We start from the raw sequence: 17,685 nt of genomic DNA on the forward strand, positions 1-17,685 counted from the left end.
CTCTTTAGAGCTGCAGAGAAGTTCAAACTAAACAAGTTTTGCAAATGCTATGTAAGTCGGAAGTGCGTCCTTACGAAGTTACAGGATTAAGTTCAAATTAATTTAAGCAGTGCACTCAACTGTATGCGGTTTCTTGTACTGCATTACAATTGTTGCTGATTCCTACGTCACAGGGTTTAGCGTATCATAGCAAGCTTTTGGGAGTCATTTGTGTTTGAACAGTAGAATGGAACGGTAGACCTCAGCTGAATACAATACACGGATATTCACTTCTATAGAGCTGCTTGGGGAAACAGTAGAGAAGGTCGAAGGATTTATCGTGAACTTCATTCCTGACCGTACGTGTCCGGATCATAAAACATCTCAAGATATAAAAGTACTATCCATTCCTAAGGGACGTTTTACCAAAATATGCCCTTTGCAGTCAGAAATTATATGTGGTTTCTTCATGATGGAACTCCTCATTTTGCTCAGCAGGTAAAGAATCGTTTTGAAATTATCTGCGATTGTCGTTGGATTGGATGAGGAGGACCTGTACTGTGGCCTTAAAGGTCGCCGGATCTCACGCCTGTAGACTTCTTTTCATGGGACTACATGAAAACTCTCGTTTATGAGACACCTATTGGGACTGAAATAATTCTTATCGACAGAATTACTGCAGCAGTAGCGGATATTAGGAACAATGTTGGCGTCTTCGACAAAGTCTCTTGTAACGCATTCGCCTTTGCGTAGAGATTGGTGATCGTAATTTTGTACATTTAATGTAGGTGCATAAATTGAAACACAAGGAATAATATTTTTTCTGACACATGTTTTCTTACTTATTCTGTAACTTCGTAAGAACGCGCTTCCGACTGGTACATTATTTGGGAAAGTTGTTTAGTTTGGAGTCCTCTACAAAGTTTGGGGAGGTATTCATGGACATTCTGCATATAGGTACAAACTCAGAAATGAAATATTGTACGAAAATTTTTCCTAAATTAACACAAACTGTCAATACAAATGAATAATACTTGTAAAGCGCTAAATATGAGACGTGAGGAAATGTTAATACTAGGAATATTAGGGTAGTTTTTCGTTCCTTTTGATGGGCATTTCTTACGTTTCAAGATAATCCAGCTTTCCTTGAGGTACTGTGGAATCAGTGAGTGTGTTATTGACTGCAACGGAGATCAGATTCTTCTGTCCATACATGAGCACAGAAGTAACCTCCGTCTGGAATGGAATGTGGCCTCCAGCATGACTCACCACCAGCTCACCGTTGATATACTATGAATTAAAAATTGATGCTCAGTAACATGGCAGACGTGGTTGTATTTCTCTATGTAAAAATTTTCGATATGGATAATTCTGCAGTGCTTGGGAAAAGTGGCATAAGTCAGTTTCCACAAACATTTTTTAATAATTTATTGACAATTTACGGAACATCTGCTTGCTTGGGAAAAGAGACATAAGTATTTCTCCCATTACAATAATTCATACAGAAGAAAATCAAATCAACATAAACGAGTGTGAAGACAGTTTTTTTCCTTCTCCTGCAAAATTAACATTTTTGACTTGTGCCACTTTTCCGAGCACTACAGAATTAGAATTTAGTAAATAAGATTTCTGTTACATATTATTTTCGTAAATTTATGCTCTCAAATGCATATCTAAGGAAGAAAACTTCGGCCTTCTGTAACTCAATACTAAAGTGAGGGCTTATCATTTCGTAAACTCCGGTTTCATCCCCTTGAATTATTCTTGTTTTTGAGAAGGTAGAAAAATAAGTGTTTTCCTCATCGTCATTGTTATCGTCACACTTTCTCTAAATTCGAGGAGTTCATTAAGCAATTATTTTTGTGATATTAAAATGATGGTACTCGTAATGTAATTTTCAATGAAGGTAACTCAAGATTCTTTACACAATATACTTTAGAATCTACTGAAAACTTCTGCTAATATATAAGTGAGATACGATGCATATTTTATTCGTAAACGCTTATGAAAATGAAAACTAGTAATATTTTGGATAACGCTTACATTATTATTCAACTTTACATAATTTTTTTTTAAAGTTATTGTCTATAAGGAAATACGTTTATAAACAACTGAATTGAACATTAATGTATTAATGTATGTATTTATTTACACTGCAAGTGGGCAAGCACCCGGTGGCAGTGGTATACACAATATAAACAATACACAAAAAAAAGATAAGCAATACATAATAAATTTACAATACACAATACAATTTTATACACAATGCAATAAGAATACACAATATAATTTAACACAATAATAGTAAAGCATAAATAAAATACCTAATTTTACATTACAACCTACATCATTATATATAGGCCCTACATAAGTTTCAATAGTCTTTCACTTTATTCTCATCTCACTCACTGTAGTGGCACTATGACGCATTTCACTGACACTTTAGGACACATTTCACTGACACACTATAACACATTTCACTGACACTATAGAACACATTTCATTGACGCTATAAATTATCACTGATCGGAACTATTCACTACACTGTAAAACCATAACTTCACTGACTCACCTCGCTTCACTGATACAACAGTTCAAATAAGTCAAATAATTACATCCTTATGCATACTGTACTTATAAACAGAACTACATTTAAACTAAACATTTCTAGTCTAAGGCCTCTTACACGCTATTTTTAAATAATTTACAATTCAAACCAAGGAAGTAACTCGTCAGGCTAAATAAATACATGTCACCTTAAAAAATTGAATGTTAAATGTCACCTTAATTTTAATTTGCACTTGATACACAACTTTTTAAATTATTCTTGAAACTTCTTAAGGAAGGACAGCCCTCAAAGACCGCTGCAGGTAGGTCATTCCAATCATTTATAGTTCTATTTAAAAATGAGAATTTGCCTACATCCGTTTTCTGTTTCCTACATTTGATTTTAAAATCATGATCGTTCCTACCATAGTACGTTGGCTTTTCTAACCGAGCCGTTATGTCTACCCATGCTTCCTGACCTAGATGTGCTCTATACAATGATGTTATTCTAGTTTTCCTACGTCTGTTTTCCAAAGTTGGGTGGAAATCTACTGACATTACGAAAAATCAACTCTGAGTGTCACAGGATCTTATGCAGTGGGAAAAAGATTAATCTAAAAATGAGTATAGGCCTAGTCAACAACCAGTCTAGCCACCGGCGTAGCTTAGTCGACTAAGACGCTTGCCTGCCGATCCGGAGTTGCGCTGGGGCTGATTTGCTGAGGTTTTCTCTAACTGTAAGGCGAATGTCAGGTAACTTAGGCTAATCCTTGCTATCACCAATCCCATCGACGCTAAATAACGGAGTAGTTGATACAGAGTCGTTAAATAACCAACTAAAACAATCTATTGTATTAGATGGTGCAGTGTAATAAAAATCAACACATTTTATGTGATAGAATATGGCGACTGGAATGTTGTTTTCATGGAAATAAGTGACTATCATGAATTCTCCATCAGACAAGCCTGGTGCAATAGAGTTGAAAGAGAACAGGAGACTGATTGAAATATAGGGTGGGCGGTAGCGTACTACGAATAGGCCTAATTAAGAAATAAACATAAAATTGTTAGCTGTTAAGCACGTACCCCTTTAGCCTATGTTGAATATATTAATTTGAAGGATTAAAATGCAGAACATATTACCATTATAGGTGAAGTTAAAAGGAATATTGTATGTAGGAAGGTAGACGTCCCATTACTTTATGTTTATTTCTTATATAAGTTAATCAGCTACTGAGAGAAGATGATGTTATAAAAACACCCTAACCGCCTTATACCCTGATCTCTGATAAAATCTCGGTAGGTACTCAAATTCAAAAGAAGCTGATTAGACTTTATATCTGTCCTAGGCGTTATGAAGTAATAAAACTTCCGCTTCTTCCCAGGATTGAACCCGAGCTCCTTTACCCCGTAATCTATCTATTGATAGGGTTTTTTTCTTCGGAGGATGAGTGGCCGCAGGCAAGTACCGCAGCTTTAGGCTTATTGTGCAATCTCCTTTTGTTAGAATGATTTGTTGAAGTTCATTAGGATCGTTCTTCAATCATGGTTCACTGCATGGTTTCATTGTATCGATTCAGCCACAGCATCTAGTCTGAATGGAGACCTGATCCTGCGCCTGCCTGTGATGTCATTCTGCGGCCTCCTCAGATCGACGGCATCTGTTCGCATTTCATGTGCCTGAATCTGCTACATCCTCAACCACAAGAACAATCCGAAGTCGATTCCACGACTCACCAAGGCGCTATCTATCCAAGGGAGCTAAACTACTCCGGTCACTCGCAGTCCTTGTTTTAAAGTCCCTGCGCCTTCACTGGATATATGTAGCTCCCGCAGACAGATGCCGCTTATAGGCAGATCCTGGAACTATCAAGATGTTTAATACAATGATACTAATGAAGGCGAAGTGAGTCTGAGGCCCAACTCCGAAAGTTACCCACGAATTTTGCTTCGAGTGGTTGAGGAAAAACCTCAGAAAAAATCCCAACCAGGATTTGAACCCGTGCCCTCTTGTTTCACTACCAAGCAGATTAACCGTTATTCCTAAATGGTGGACAATCGACAGGTTTAAGTTAGCTTTACTCTCGCTGTAACATTCTTTAAGAGTATCCATAACAGTCGTATTTCTGGAAAAGAAATTAACTAATGATAGATGAATGTTTACTGTAAATGTTTTGTGTTGCCTGTCAAAGCGAAATTAGAAAAGATTAAATTTAATTACCACATCAGCCGCATAGTGAACGCTGGCGAAGCGAAGCCATACTTTCAAATCATTGCTGTTCCATAGCTTTGGTGGATAGAATGTTCGGTCGTACCACACCACCCCCACGTGGTCTCTGACTTCCTTATCCTCGGTTATGTCGTTGTAGCTGGATGGAACGGGCATCGGAATCGTCCTTCCTGTCTGAAATATTCATGACCAAACGCCGTATTTTAAACAACTTTATCCTTATATCCTATTTCATAACCAATTATATCCTACTTATATAGGCCTATCTCGAATTGTAGAAATGTAGGCCTAATTTTCTTACCTATTTTGTCATTTTGACTTTAAGGTAAAGTTTTAAGTTTCACATAAATATATGCCATTTTTGTTTCAGTTTTGATATTTTCTTATTTGGAATTAACATTGCATTTTTAAATTGCATTATAATTTTTATTGCTTCGGAATATGTATTATATGACTTTCTTGTGTTAAATTCTATCATACCTGGTTTACATGTTTCGACCTATTATGGGTCATCCTCAGAACTGGTCGTTATTGGTCTTGGCGCCTCTTGTTTTGTTTCCTGTGAGAGTGTGTTTGTGTGGTGTAATGTGGAGTCAAAGAGTGTGTGTGTTCTGAAATTGAGTTGTGTGTTGAGAATTTCATTGGGGTGTGTTTTTGTCTGTCTGTATATTTCATATTGTTCTAGTGTGTTTAGTTTCTGGCTTTTTGGTTGGATGTGTAGTATTTCCATGTCTGTGTTGAAGTATCTGTAGGTGTGGTTAGCATTTGTGATGTGTTCTGCATATGTGGAGGTGTTTTGTAATTTTGTTATGGCTGTCATGTGTTCTTTGTAACGTGTCTGAAATGATCTGCCTGTCTGTCCTATGTAGAAGTTGTTGCAGGTGTTACGTTTGAGTTTGTATACGCCTGTGTGGTTTGTATTTGTTTGTTTGTTTGTGTTGTTTGTGTGTTGAGGTGTTTTTGTAGAGTGTTATTTGTTCTGTATGCGTTGTTGTAATTTAATTTCTTGAATGAGGTTGCACTCTTGTGTGTGTTTTTGTTTTGGTATGTTATTGTGATGTATTTTTTGTGTTATTGTGCTTGTGTTGTATTCTTATGTTTTTTGTGATTATGTTTCGTCTGACGTAGTATGTTGTCTATTATGTTAGGGTTGTATACATCTATAAAACTGATTAACGAGTAGCATACAATTTCATCTTTCCGAATGAAGACGAAGGTGCATCTAGCCTTCGAAACGCCGTGATTCTCTTATTCCACAGCAATGTCCAACTCAACTTCCTCTGAATAACCCACCGGTAATCTCTTCCTGATTTGAAACGATCCTGCACTTTAAGACAACGACAGATTTCTTATGATGAATATGGGAGAAATTGCAGACTCAGCAAACTTAACAAACCGAGCAGATATTATTAGGAAAGTATTAAACATGTAAAAACCTTCATCTGACACATTATGACATTGCAATTTATATAATACCAATTACGAATATACCAACGCCAAGGCTCCTATTTTCGAACTTCATTGAAAGTCACGAGGAATGCTAAATAGAGTTTCTTAGTCAGCTGTCGGAAGACAGGTCTGAACCCCAGAAATGATACCAATATGGCATCACTTATGAGGCAACTATCACAGGAGATAATGGGGCAGGGTGACCAGTTCCTTTCCCCCTCCATTGCATACATCGCCGATTAGCTACATATTCCACTAATCAGACTTCAGATGCATAAAAACAATTGTTCCTCCTCTAACACATATAGGCTAAATAGAGAATGGAGGGAAAAGGACCGCACATAAAAACATGAGATACTATAGCTATAAAATGCAGCTATGGCGGAAACCTAAATCATTTCCTTCTCCCACACTCGCTGCGTGTTCCCCTCTGTGCATTCCCCGACGTTGATCACCAACCAGAATCTGTGTCTTAACCAAAGTTGGCAGTACTAGGCCGCTATTATCGTGACTCTTAGGCCCGATTGTATAAACCATTTAATCTTAGATAAGAGGTTAAATTGATCCTCGTTCTAGCTGAACTTGGAATTTTGTGTTGTATAAAGTCTAATCTGAGATTAATTTGTCTCAAACTAAAGTCAACTTTGACTGAAGAAATTTCTCCGATTAAGTTACATGATCCAAGTTCAGTTATTTCTTTTCTGTTTGAAATATACGAGTGACAGATTGTGCAAATAAAATATCCATTATTATTAATATTAATAGATATGTTAGGTACATTTATATATATTTCTTTCAATTTCTTGCCTTAATACACAAACATTCTTATATTTTATAAGGCTCTATCGTGTTCAGCAGTATCAAATAACATAACCTATAATTATATTATATTTATAACAACCATTAATTATTACTGGATATGATAGGTACATTCATAAATATTCAAGTAACTGTATTACTAAACGAAAATTGTCGTTTTATAAAGCTTTATTATGTTTAGCAGTATCAAACACCATAACATGATAACAACTTGGAGAACAGTCAAACTTCTTCTTATTGTCCGCCATTATTTACATTACAAAAAAAAAAAAAAACCAGTGTCTCCAACAGAGTGTAATACGGAAAGTCGCGAAAAAGTAGTTGTAAAGTCGCTAGATTTCTCATTATCAACAAAGAAAGATTAAATTTTGTCACTATGGGGTGCTAAAAAGGTCACTAAATCCCTATTTAAGCAATATAAAAGTTAAAAGAAATTGTTGTTGAAAAAGAGTTAAAAACGCTAGATTGGCAACACTGAACAAACCTGTATAACATGGTTCGCGCATCACGTATTTCACCTGTTTATGCGATGTTGCCAAATCCTTTTCACGTGAACCTAGATTGCATTTGAACCAAGGTAATTTGATCGCAGAAAAGTTTTATACAATAGAAGAAGTGTCTGAACTCGGTTCACTTTTCGATCTTCGATCAAAGTTGATCTTTAGTCAGGGAGTTTTATACAATTGGGCCTTATTGGATTGCGTTGTTTACTTCCGCTTCAACCGTACACTTCTGGTCAAAATATTTGTCCTCTATTTTCGGCACATGCTCACAAAATTTCCTTTATTTTTCGGGGGAATATTCATCTATGAGTTTATGATTAAAACAATATTTCTCACGTAAAGACATGCCAATACTCTGGTTATAACTTAAACACACAGCACTATTACTAGTATTCATTTATTTATTTTATACTACCACTTCACTTCACTTTGGCGCAACTGTACTCCCTACGAACTCAGCGTTCACCGTGAACAAGAACTGTGGGAGGGGAGACTAGCGCATGCGCATTACAACTGCATTTACAAAGTGGTATCCATATAAATTCATCTTACACTTCTCTTTCCATGGTATCAAGGGCGACATCAAAGTAATCCTTTCGTGTCAGACGTTACAATTTTTCTCTTCTTGTAGGTCGAACATCCTAGATGTTTCACGTACGAAATTTAATTCTAGCAAACACGTTTTGAAATATATTTTTTCAGTCGTTTCAGTGCAACTAGCAGGTTCATTCTCAAGATAGATCTGGAGGAATATCGAACATTTTCAGTCAGTTATGCTTGTTTAAAGTTCATTATTTAGGCAAGACAAACATAACAAGAAAAACAGGAAAGGACCATGAATATGACACTGACCATCGAATCTGTTAATAACCATAAAAGGTCTTTAAACTTTTCCACATAATTAATAATTTATAAAATTAATGTAAATAATTATCTCCCTCATTTTCCAGTCTGATATATTAACTCACAATGCGGGGGGCTATTATTCTTAGTGATGATTTAAATTTCAACACTCACCAGTTTCAGTTGCTGTTTGTACCAGCCTTCTCGATGTCCAATAGCAGAATCAGTTGGATCGGCGAGGAGAAAATCCCAAATTCCGTCCAGTGTATGGGTGGTTCGTGACTCAGATTCAATAGGGTAGAGTATTCCACCTGTTGTAGGTAGAGGATACATCAGCACGGCGATGATTGCCGCAGTAAGGCAAGCCAAATGTTTCGACATCATGCCCACAACCTGTTGAGGTAAATAACGAAGTTAAGGGTCCGCACTATCGATTAGTTTTATCAGGTGGCGATGCAGTTTAAAAAGAGATTTCAAGGTTGTTTTCCTGGTATCTATTTATTCGTTAATTAATTTTGAGGTCTATCTGTTTATATTTATATTACAGAACATTAAATTATTGTGTCCCTCTCATCTTTCACACCTGGACTCTTATTACCAGAGGTAGGCGTTCGTATCAAAGCAGTTGATTTCAGTTGAGTACAGCGAGGAGTATAGCTATCATCCGCGCCTCGCACTGCTGCCACTCGCTACAGATGATACACAGTATGTTCACATAAACATCGCATATTATCATTCTGTGGAGCTGTGTAGAGTCGTGAATAGTTTGAAGAATATTGTTAATTTATATTAATATTTTAGGTTCTGAACAAAGTGAGCTATTCTGTTATTATTGTATTATTTACATAATGTGAATATAATGCATGATTCCAAAAAAGTAAACTCAACTGTTATTAAATAATTATGCAAACAGGAATGTGTAACGCGTTTATTTTTCCCACCGATTATTCTTCGTTAAATGTTGACGTCTCGTGCTGCTATGCATTCGGTTGCGTTACAATCCAAGTTCAACATCGGAATTACGGTACGAACTTCCTAGCTGCCATTACAATAGAAACGAAAAATTTTCTTGAAAACAATTATGGGTTAAATATTATGTTCCACATACGAGATACACTATTAGATTCACAAAGTAGTTGTTCACCTGATGATAGTAAGAAATACCGTATCATATTTCAGATTTACTCCAGTAACGTCTTGTGACGTAGAACGAATGTTTTCAGAGTACAAATGTGTTTTTTTTTTTTCTGAACCTAAAAGGAATATATATTTTGATAAATTGAAAATGTTCATTGTTATTTTTTATAATAAGCTTAGAATCATAATAATTGGATACTTTGTATGTTATTTTTATATGTATGGATAAATTTATTTATTTATTTATTTTATTTATTTAACTAGCTAGCTAGTGAGTACAAATTACATTTACAAAACAAAAATGTTTCTAGCCACTACCGTAAGAGCTAGGCTCGTGTACGGTGTGGTCTTAGACAATAATATAACATAAAATTTACAAGGACAGTTTACTAAATACAGTAAGTAACTTAATTCAAACCAATAAATACAACACAAGAGCAAGAATAAAGAAGAAAGAGAAAAAGAGAGAAAAATACACATTTAATATAAATTGACAATCCGACGGAAACCAGTGATATTCAATAAAAACATGAATATAGTCGACAGAAATAAAAGATAAAAAAATACGTACATTTGTTAATATTATATATCATGGATAATTTTACAAATTTCTTTTTTAAAAGCTTCAATTTTAAAATATTTCAAATTTGGAAAATGGTTTGTAATTTTATTATAAAGTCTTGGTCCAAACTAACACTATGTTTAAGAGCTGCACTTGTATGACATTTAGACTCAATTAATGGGAAAGTAGACTTTTGTTTTCGAGTACGATATAAATACGACATAAATTAATTTAGATTGGGAGTTACGAACTTTATAATTACAAATTGTTGTCTTTTTATGTTATTGTCTTGTTCTAAGGCTTTGGACGATTGGAACACATGTTTGGTTACCACACGGCTGTACATGTTAGTCGTTCTGCTTCACTGACACCGAGAGAAGCTCTATTACTTTTCACTCGGTAGAGATATAGTCCAAGCTCACGCAACTTAACAGTTTTGATACCAACTTCCTAGCTCTGCTTATTATTGTAATTTTTTTTTGTCTGTTGCAAGACTCTGCAGATTCACTAGGCAATTCACCTGCAGCTTATCGGGAAATTATGAGCAATTAAAGTGTGATATACGGTATAAAATTTATCCAAAATAAAAAATTCAGAATTTTAGATATCAAATAATCTATTATTTTCTAAAATTACAGTATAAATCTTTATGTTGATAACTATGAACTTAATTGATGCTGAAAGGAATATAACATTATTTTGATTTAAACCACAAGACTTTAAGATGAGCGAAATTTAAGCTAAGACAAAATAATAATATAATTGATCGGTAATAGACAACAGACTCACCCGTTGATAGCCGAAGCAGATTACAGAAGTGTGACAGACTTCAGTCAATCGTGGGCCTATATACTTTGTTTATTTTGATATAGGTGACGTATTTGCGTGCGATAAGATAATTATAACTAATCACATGCCATTACCTCATATATATGGTGCATCTAAGCTTATGTTCGTGACCTACAGCTATAATCTATCAGATTACGGAATCGATATGATGTTTATGACTTGACTCACCTTCAAATGTTCATAACCACATGATGTTGACTATTGTCTTTCAGTTATCATATGACGAACTAAAATTTGTCATCATCATATTCCCATGTATGCAATGAGTAGAGTCCTGATTTTATGTAATATGAAAGATACAACTATGTACATAAATTTGTATCCAAAATCGTAAAATATGTAGGCAAATATGTGTTAAATTAAAAAAAATAGTAACTTAAAAGTCTAAGGCACAGTTTCACCAAACTTCGTTAAAATAACGCTAACAGCATGTTAACTAACGTGTTGTTAAAAATTAGACATTCTGTTAGTGTAATAGTGTTTCACCAACCATTTGAGATACTTTGGTTAGGTAACATGATGTTGAGAGTAATGTAACAGGAATCAAAGAAGCAGTGATTGTATGAAAGTTTACTGAATGTGCCTTTAGTTGGTGTAGTAATTCGTTTTAGCGGAGAATTGTATTTTTTACATTAAGGAAGTATTGGAGACTAACATAATTACAACGGAAATCGAGAAAAAGAAAGTATAAGGAGCAGTAATTTTACCTCATATGAGAAATATAATTATTTTAGTAGACCTAGCAATTATATAAATGTAATTGAACTTATATACCTAACATATCTTCACACATCATTGGTCATAATAATTACATGTGAACTATTAAATCAGTGAAATAAAGAAATATCGTTTTGAAAATCTCAATTATATCTGAGTATTAATACGAAATAATAATCACACATGCTTACGTTAATAAGCACATATCTTCTCTTTACTGTGGATGCAGTGCTAATATTAATATGAATCATTTTAGTATTTATGAACATATCTATTCTGAATAATTAAAAATGCTGAAGTAGTGATTGCAGCTAATTGTTTTCCCTGTAAATATATCTCGATATAATAATGCGGCGTGTAACATATGTTCTCTGGCAGCCATGATTCACGCTGTAACAGTACGTTAAGGATTTAAATGCGGGAGTATGCTATGTTAATTTAACAGTGGGTATAACATGATGTTAGCAGTAATAACACTTTATTAAATGCACTGTGGAGTAACGGTTAGTACATGTGGTCGTAAAACGAATGGGCCCGTGTTTAATTCTTGTTTGGGACAAGTTAGTAGGGTGATGTTTTTCCGAGTTTTTCCCTCAACCAATCGAAGTAGAATTTCTGGGTAACTCTTGGCATTGGACCTCGGATTCATTTCGCCATCATAATTACACTTCTCATCCTTCATCATCATCTCCGTTTCTTTCATAAGTTTCTTGCTGCGATATATAGTCGGCTGCGAGCAGCCACAGAATTTGAACCCCGTAGATATGTGGTCATTCGTTGCTGGTGGTAGCGCTATTCACCGTGGGTTCTCCACCGTCTCATGGTAACTCGTGGGACCGTGGTTGAGGGGCCGCGGTGAGACCTACACGGAAAGCTGAAGGGATCATGTACGTTATAGGGGAGTTCGGAGGCGGAACTTAAGGGGATTTGTAGCGCGGGGGGCTTTGGGGCATGCACAACATTGCATCACGGATAGTACAATAGTCACCTCCGAGCGGCCTGCGTGCGAGGATAGTCGCAGTCCGTGCTTTCCTCTAAAAGAGGATTAATAAATAGATTAATTAGATATATATTACACTACAAGTGAGGGGTGATACGCATAGCAGGAGAAATAAGAATAAAATACATAATATTTCCCGGAGATATGGCGTTGTTAGCAGAAGAAGAAATAATATTAAGGGAAATACTATTGGAGCTAAATGGGAGCTGTGAGCAATATGGGATGAATATACATGCAAACAAGACAAAGACCATGGTTATCGGACGAAAAATAAAGAATGTAAACGTGCGAATTAGCAGTAGAAATTAAAAAAAAATGTTATGTTCTATTTAACGACGCTCGCAACTGCAGAGGTTATATCAGAGTCGCTGGATGTGCCGGAATTTTGTCCCGCAGGAGTTCTTTTACATGCCAGTAAATCTACTGACATGAGCCATCGACCTGGCCCGGGATCGAATCCGCAACCTTGGGCATAGAAGGCCAGCGCTATACCAACTCGCCAATCAGGAGGCAGTAGAGCAAGTAACGGAAGCTGCTGTCAGAAAGTCAAAAGGAGAATAGCAATGGCAAAGGAAGCTTTTAATACAAAAAGGAGCATCTTCTGCGTACCTCTGGAAAAAGGACTAAGGAAGAGACTAGTGAAGTAATTTGTGTGGAGTGTGGCATTGTATGGGGCAGAAACATGGACATTATGACGAAGTGAAGGGAAGCGAATAGAAGCGTTTGAAATATGGATATGGAGAAGAATGAAGCGTATGAAGTGAAGAAACAGAATAAGAAATGAAGCTGTGTTGGGAAGGGTAGGTGAAGAAAGAATGATGTTGAAACTGATCAGGAAGAGGAAATGGAATTGGTTGGATCACTGGTTGAGAAGGAACTGCATACTGAAGGATGCACTGAGGGAATGGTGAACGGGAGAAGAGTTCGGGGCAGAAGAAAAGAACTAAGGAAGAGATTATTGAAGTTCTTTGTGTGGAGTGTGGCATTGTATGGAGCAGAAACATGGACATTACGACAAAGTGAAGAGAAACTACTGGAAGCATTTTAAATATGGATATGAAGAATAATGGAGCGTGTAAAATTGGCAGGCAAAATAATAAATGAAGCTGTGCTAGATTGAATGGATGAAGAAAGAATGATGCTGAAACTGATCGGGAGGAGAAAAATATATTGGCTGGGCCAGTGGCTAAGAAGAAACTGTTTACCGAAGGACACACTGGAAAGAATGGTGAATGGGAGAAAAGTTCGCGGCAGAAGAAGGTATCAGATGATAGACAACATAAAAATATATGGATAGTACGGAGAAACTAAGAGGAAGGCAGAAAATAAGAAAGATTGGAGAATGCTGGGTTTGGAACGAAAGACCTACCGTTGGGCAGAGCTCTATGAATGAATGAGTCTATTTGTTATTTTTAAGTAAGAAAAGATGGCTTAAAACACTTCATGTGTGAAACCTATTGATTGTCACATTTATCTCGTTATGATATTTTTCTATTGTGCGTGCGTGTGTTTATAGAACATCTTTGACATAACTTCAGGAATATAATAAGATTTTAAGACCTTGTTGCAAAATATTTATATTATGAGAGTATATAGCTTATGAGATGTTCCGTTCCAACCTATTTCGTTAACATCTCTATATTTTATTATTTTATTCACCCGTAACGAAATCCTGTTTTTTACCCTCAATTGACGATGTGTGGAGAAGGCTGTTTTTAGGGGAAAATTGCCTACATGCATCGTGGGTGCAAACAAGCTTAACATAGCAAATTATGTATAAAAATTAAAATATTACTGCCATATAGTAAAATTATTACTTCTTTCATATTAATTACTAAACAAAATGAGAGATATTTTCATATCTTTGTAATGTTTTTTACTATGGATTTATTATATAGGACCTAATAAAAATTAGTATTAAATATTAACTGACTGGTGTTATGCATTAATACAAATTATTTTGTGTTTTAAACTGCCATATAAAAATATTACTTGTGTCACATTGACTTACTGTGCAAAGTGATTGTTTGCTGTTGCAGTCCTGATAGCAAAAACACCTCCTTCACCACTTACAACGGCAGGAAGTAGCACATCTTCGAAACCTTGCAGCCTTCTGTTGTTCATGAACTATTGCATTATGATGTCATCAGGTGGCTCTTCGTCATGTGTTTCGGTAGCAGTATTGTGTAATATCACAAAAAATTCATTGCAGTATTTATGGCTGTCCAGAGGCCCAGTTTTAAGGTTGGAAATCTCCCTTTCCATACGCCATCCTGACGTTCTATAGTATTTCTCATGGCTATGTGAGATTTATTATAATTAGAGTCCTGCGTTTGATTACTTATATCTGTTTTTTTTAAGGATGGAACATAGTTTAGCGGCCGAGCTTGGAACTACAGCACTATGTTGTCAATACGGACTACCACGCTGTCAGCTGATGGGAGCTAGCAATTGACGTTAGATGGCTGACGTTAAAATATTCATTGACAATTTACACGAAGTTAAAAAAAAATACAAAAATCGACAGAGAATGGAAGACGAAAAGTATCAATGCTAGCTAACATTACGTGCACAACAAAGTCACCAAGAGAGCTTTGCATTCACCACTTGGGAACTGTAACTTAGGCAACTCAACCGTTGTTACCATAGCAACAGGCTTACCACGCTATGTGACGTTCAATTGTTTCTCCGATCGTAGCGTTAATGTAAAAAAACAGGTATAGAGTCTGTCCACCACTGTGGAATAACAGCATTCGCGGTTCAAATTCTGGTTGGTACAAGTTAACAGGTTGAGGTTCCTTTCCGGGAATTTCCTTCAACCCTGTTAGAGCAAATGCTGTGTAACTTTCGGCTTTGGACCCTGGACTCATTTTGCTGACATTATCACCATCTCATTCAGACGCTAGATAACCATAGCAGTTTATAAAGTGCCGAAAAATAATCAATTTAAAAAACTAGTCATCAAGCAACCTGCAACTGTTTAGTTGCGTATGGGGTATAGCATCGAATTGCATACACGTACTAAGAAACTTCGAATTATTTCCTACAATAAACAACAAACAAAATTGCACTGATATATCACTGCTTAGAAGTTTTTCACTATATATAGTAATATATTCCAATTCTTTAAGAAAAAATGAAGCTCTACCTACATTCTATAGAGGATATGCATGTACCTTGACAACAGTTTACCACAATTTAATCTGCGTTACACCAACAATGGGAAACCTAGGTTTTCTCCAATATTTCTAGTGTTAGTTGAAAATCCTCACTGAAGTGAGAGCCGAAGTCTCTCCAATCTTTGGGTAAGACGATGATGATTCACGAATGTCCAAAAATCGTAAGATGTCCTACTACAAATCGACAGGTGTACAGTCAGCGTTATCGTTTTTGGCGTGTGAAATAAGTAATGGGAACGTTAAGTGTGAGAGTTTTATATTTGCCGCAATCAGTCTGACAACTATGTTTGGCAAATGGCTGATGTGACGTGTATAGGAAGTGCACTAGCAAAACGCTCACAAACTGGGCACTATATATCTATGACAATCGCCAAAAACGCTGGAGCCAGCTGTAACTCCTTTCTTGTGTCTTCCCTACGATGTCCAACTCCCCCTGGTGCCTAGTTTTGATTGATAATTATTACAAAAATGACGATGTAACCGATCAAAGAATCAATTTCGTGAAGTGGATGATGATTGTGTACGGAAATCATTCTTATATTTATTTCCATAGGTGAAATTGTTGACTTACAAGGAGCAATCACTTTACTCGTATTTCCGAATTGTACTGTTAAACATATATGCGCGTGTCACTGAAGATCATTGCTCCCATGCCTATTGAGTCAGTCTATCAAACACCGTCAGATTATCTTTAAGAACCGATCTTCTACACGTGATTTTGTGCAAACATGTCAAGGACTTATTGTGATTTCTTCTGGAATCTCTCCATATACGCCCAATGGGTAGACTGCTTCTATGCCTCTCAAGTACTGCATTTAGTATATACTCCAGGCGTTTCTCTTCTTAAGGTTAACTTACACCAACAACGTTGACGGGAAACCTAGCTATTCCCGAATATTTCTAGTGTTAGTTGAAAATCTTCACATAAGTCACAGTCGAAGTGTCCAAACCTTGGGTATGTTGATGATGACGATGATGGTTCACGGATATTAAAAAATGGTAAAATGTTCTACTACAAATTCGGTGATACATGATTTGGTTTTTGGAGGTAAATTAAACTTTTATCTTTTTTATATTCTGTTTATATCGACTCCTATATCCTGTGTGTTGCCTACATCCAGGGCAGTCCGGAAAATTATTGACTTGCTCCATGTATGTACCTTTAATATGGGCTGCACATCTTTTGTAATGTGGTTGCCGTGAATTGTCTCAAATTGTCTCCTTGCGCCATGCTGATGACATAACTCGAGAACCCAACCAGTTGTCAATGTCTAGTATTTATTCAAAATCTCAATAAGGATAGAATATAACTGAATGAAAAGGAAAATGCTTATTTGTTTATTGTATTTATTTAGTTATTATTATTTATTTACTTAATTATTTATTTACTTATTTTTTATTTATTTATTTATTTATTTTCGCTTCGCTTTGTTTTGTTTTATATTATTTTATTTTATTCTATATTTTATTTTCTATTTTATTTTGTATTTTATTTTATATTTTATTTTATACTTTATTTTATTTTATATTTTTTATTTTCTTTTCTTTTATACTTTATATTTTATTTTATTTTATTTCATATTTTATTCTTTATTTTATTATTTACTTTATTTTATTTTATTTCATTTTTTTAGTTTATTTCATTTTTTATTTTAGTTCACTTTTTATTTTATTTTATAGGTATTTTATTTTTTATTTCATATTTTATTTTATTTTTTATTTTTTATTTCATTATATTTTTTATTTTAGTTTATTTTATTTGTTATTTTTATTTGCTATTTTATTTTATTTTCTATTTTATTTCATTTTACATTTTATTTTTTACTTTATTTTATTTTATTTCAATTTTTAGTCTATTTCATTTTTTTATT

The 17,685-nt window shown here is 35.2% G+C and overlaps 1 protein-coding gene across 2 annotated transcripts in view; it reads right to left on the reverse strand.

The window, feature by feature from the left end:
- Positions 1-17,685, reverse strand: part of LOC138705090 (beta-glucuronidase-like) — a 155,664-nt gene that overhangs the window by 23,637 nt on the left and 114,342 nt on the right. The window contains exons 1-4 of one of the 2 annotated variants that reach the window (XM_069833710.1): positions 10,859-10,948; positions 8,545-8,763; positions 4,748-4,930; positions 1,103-1,269 (exon numbers count right to left, since the gene is read on the reverse strand). In XM_069833710.1, the coding sequence (XP_069689811.1) occupies positions 1,103-1,269; positions 4,748-4,930; positions 8,545-8,754 (560 nt within the window). In that variant the 5' untranslated portion in view covers positions 8,755-8,763; positions 10,859-10,948. Of the gene's footprint in view, positions 1-1,102; positions 1,270-4,747; positions 4,931-8,544; positions 8,764-10,858; positions 10,949-17,685 lie in introns of those variants that run through there. The other variant, XM_069833720.1, reaches the window with a different exon arrangement.

This window comes from Periplaneta americana, chromosome 1 (assembly GCF_040183065.1).
Source record: "Periplaneta americana isolate PAMFEO1 chromosome 1, P.americana_PAMFEO1_priV1, whole genome shotgun sequence".
NCBI lineage: Eukaryota > Metazoa > Arthropoda > Insecta > Blattodea > Blattidae > Periplaneta > Periplaneta americana.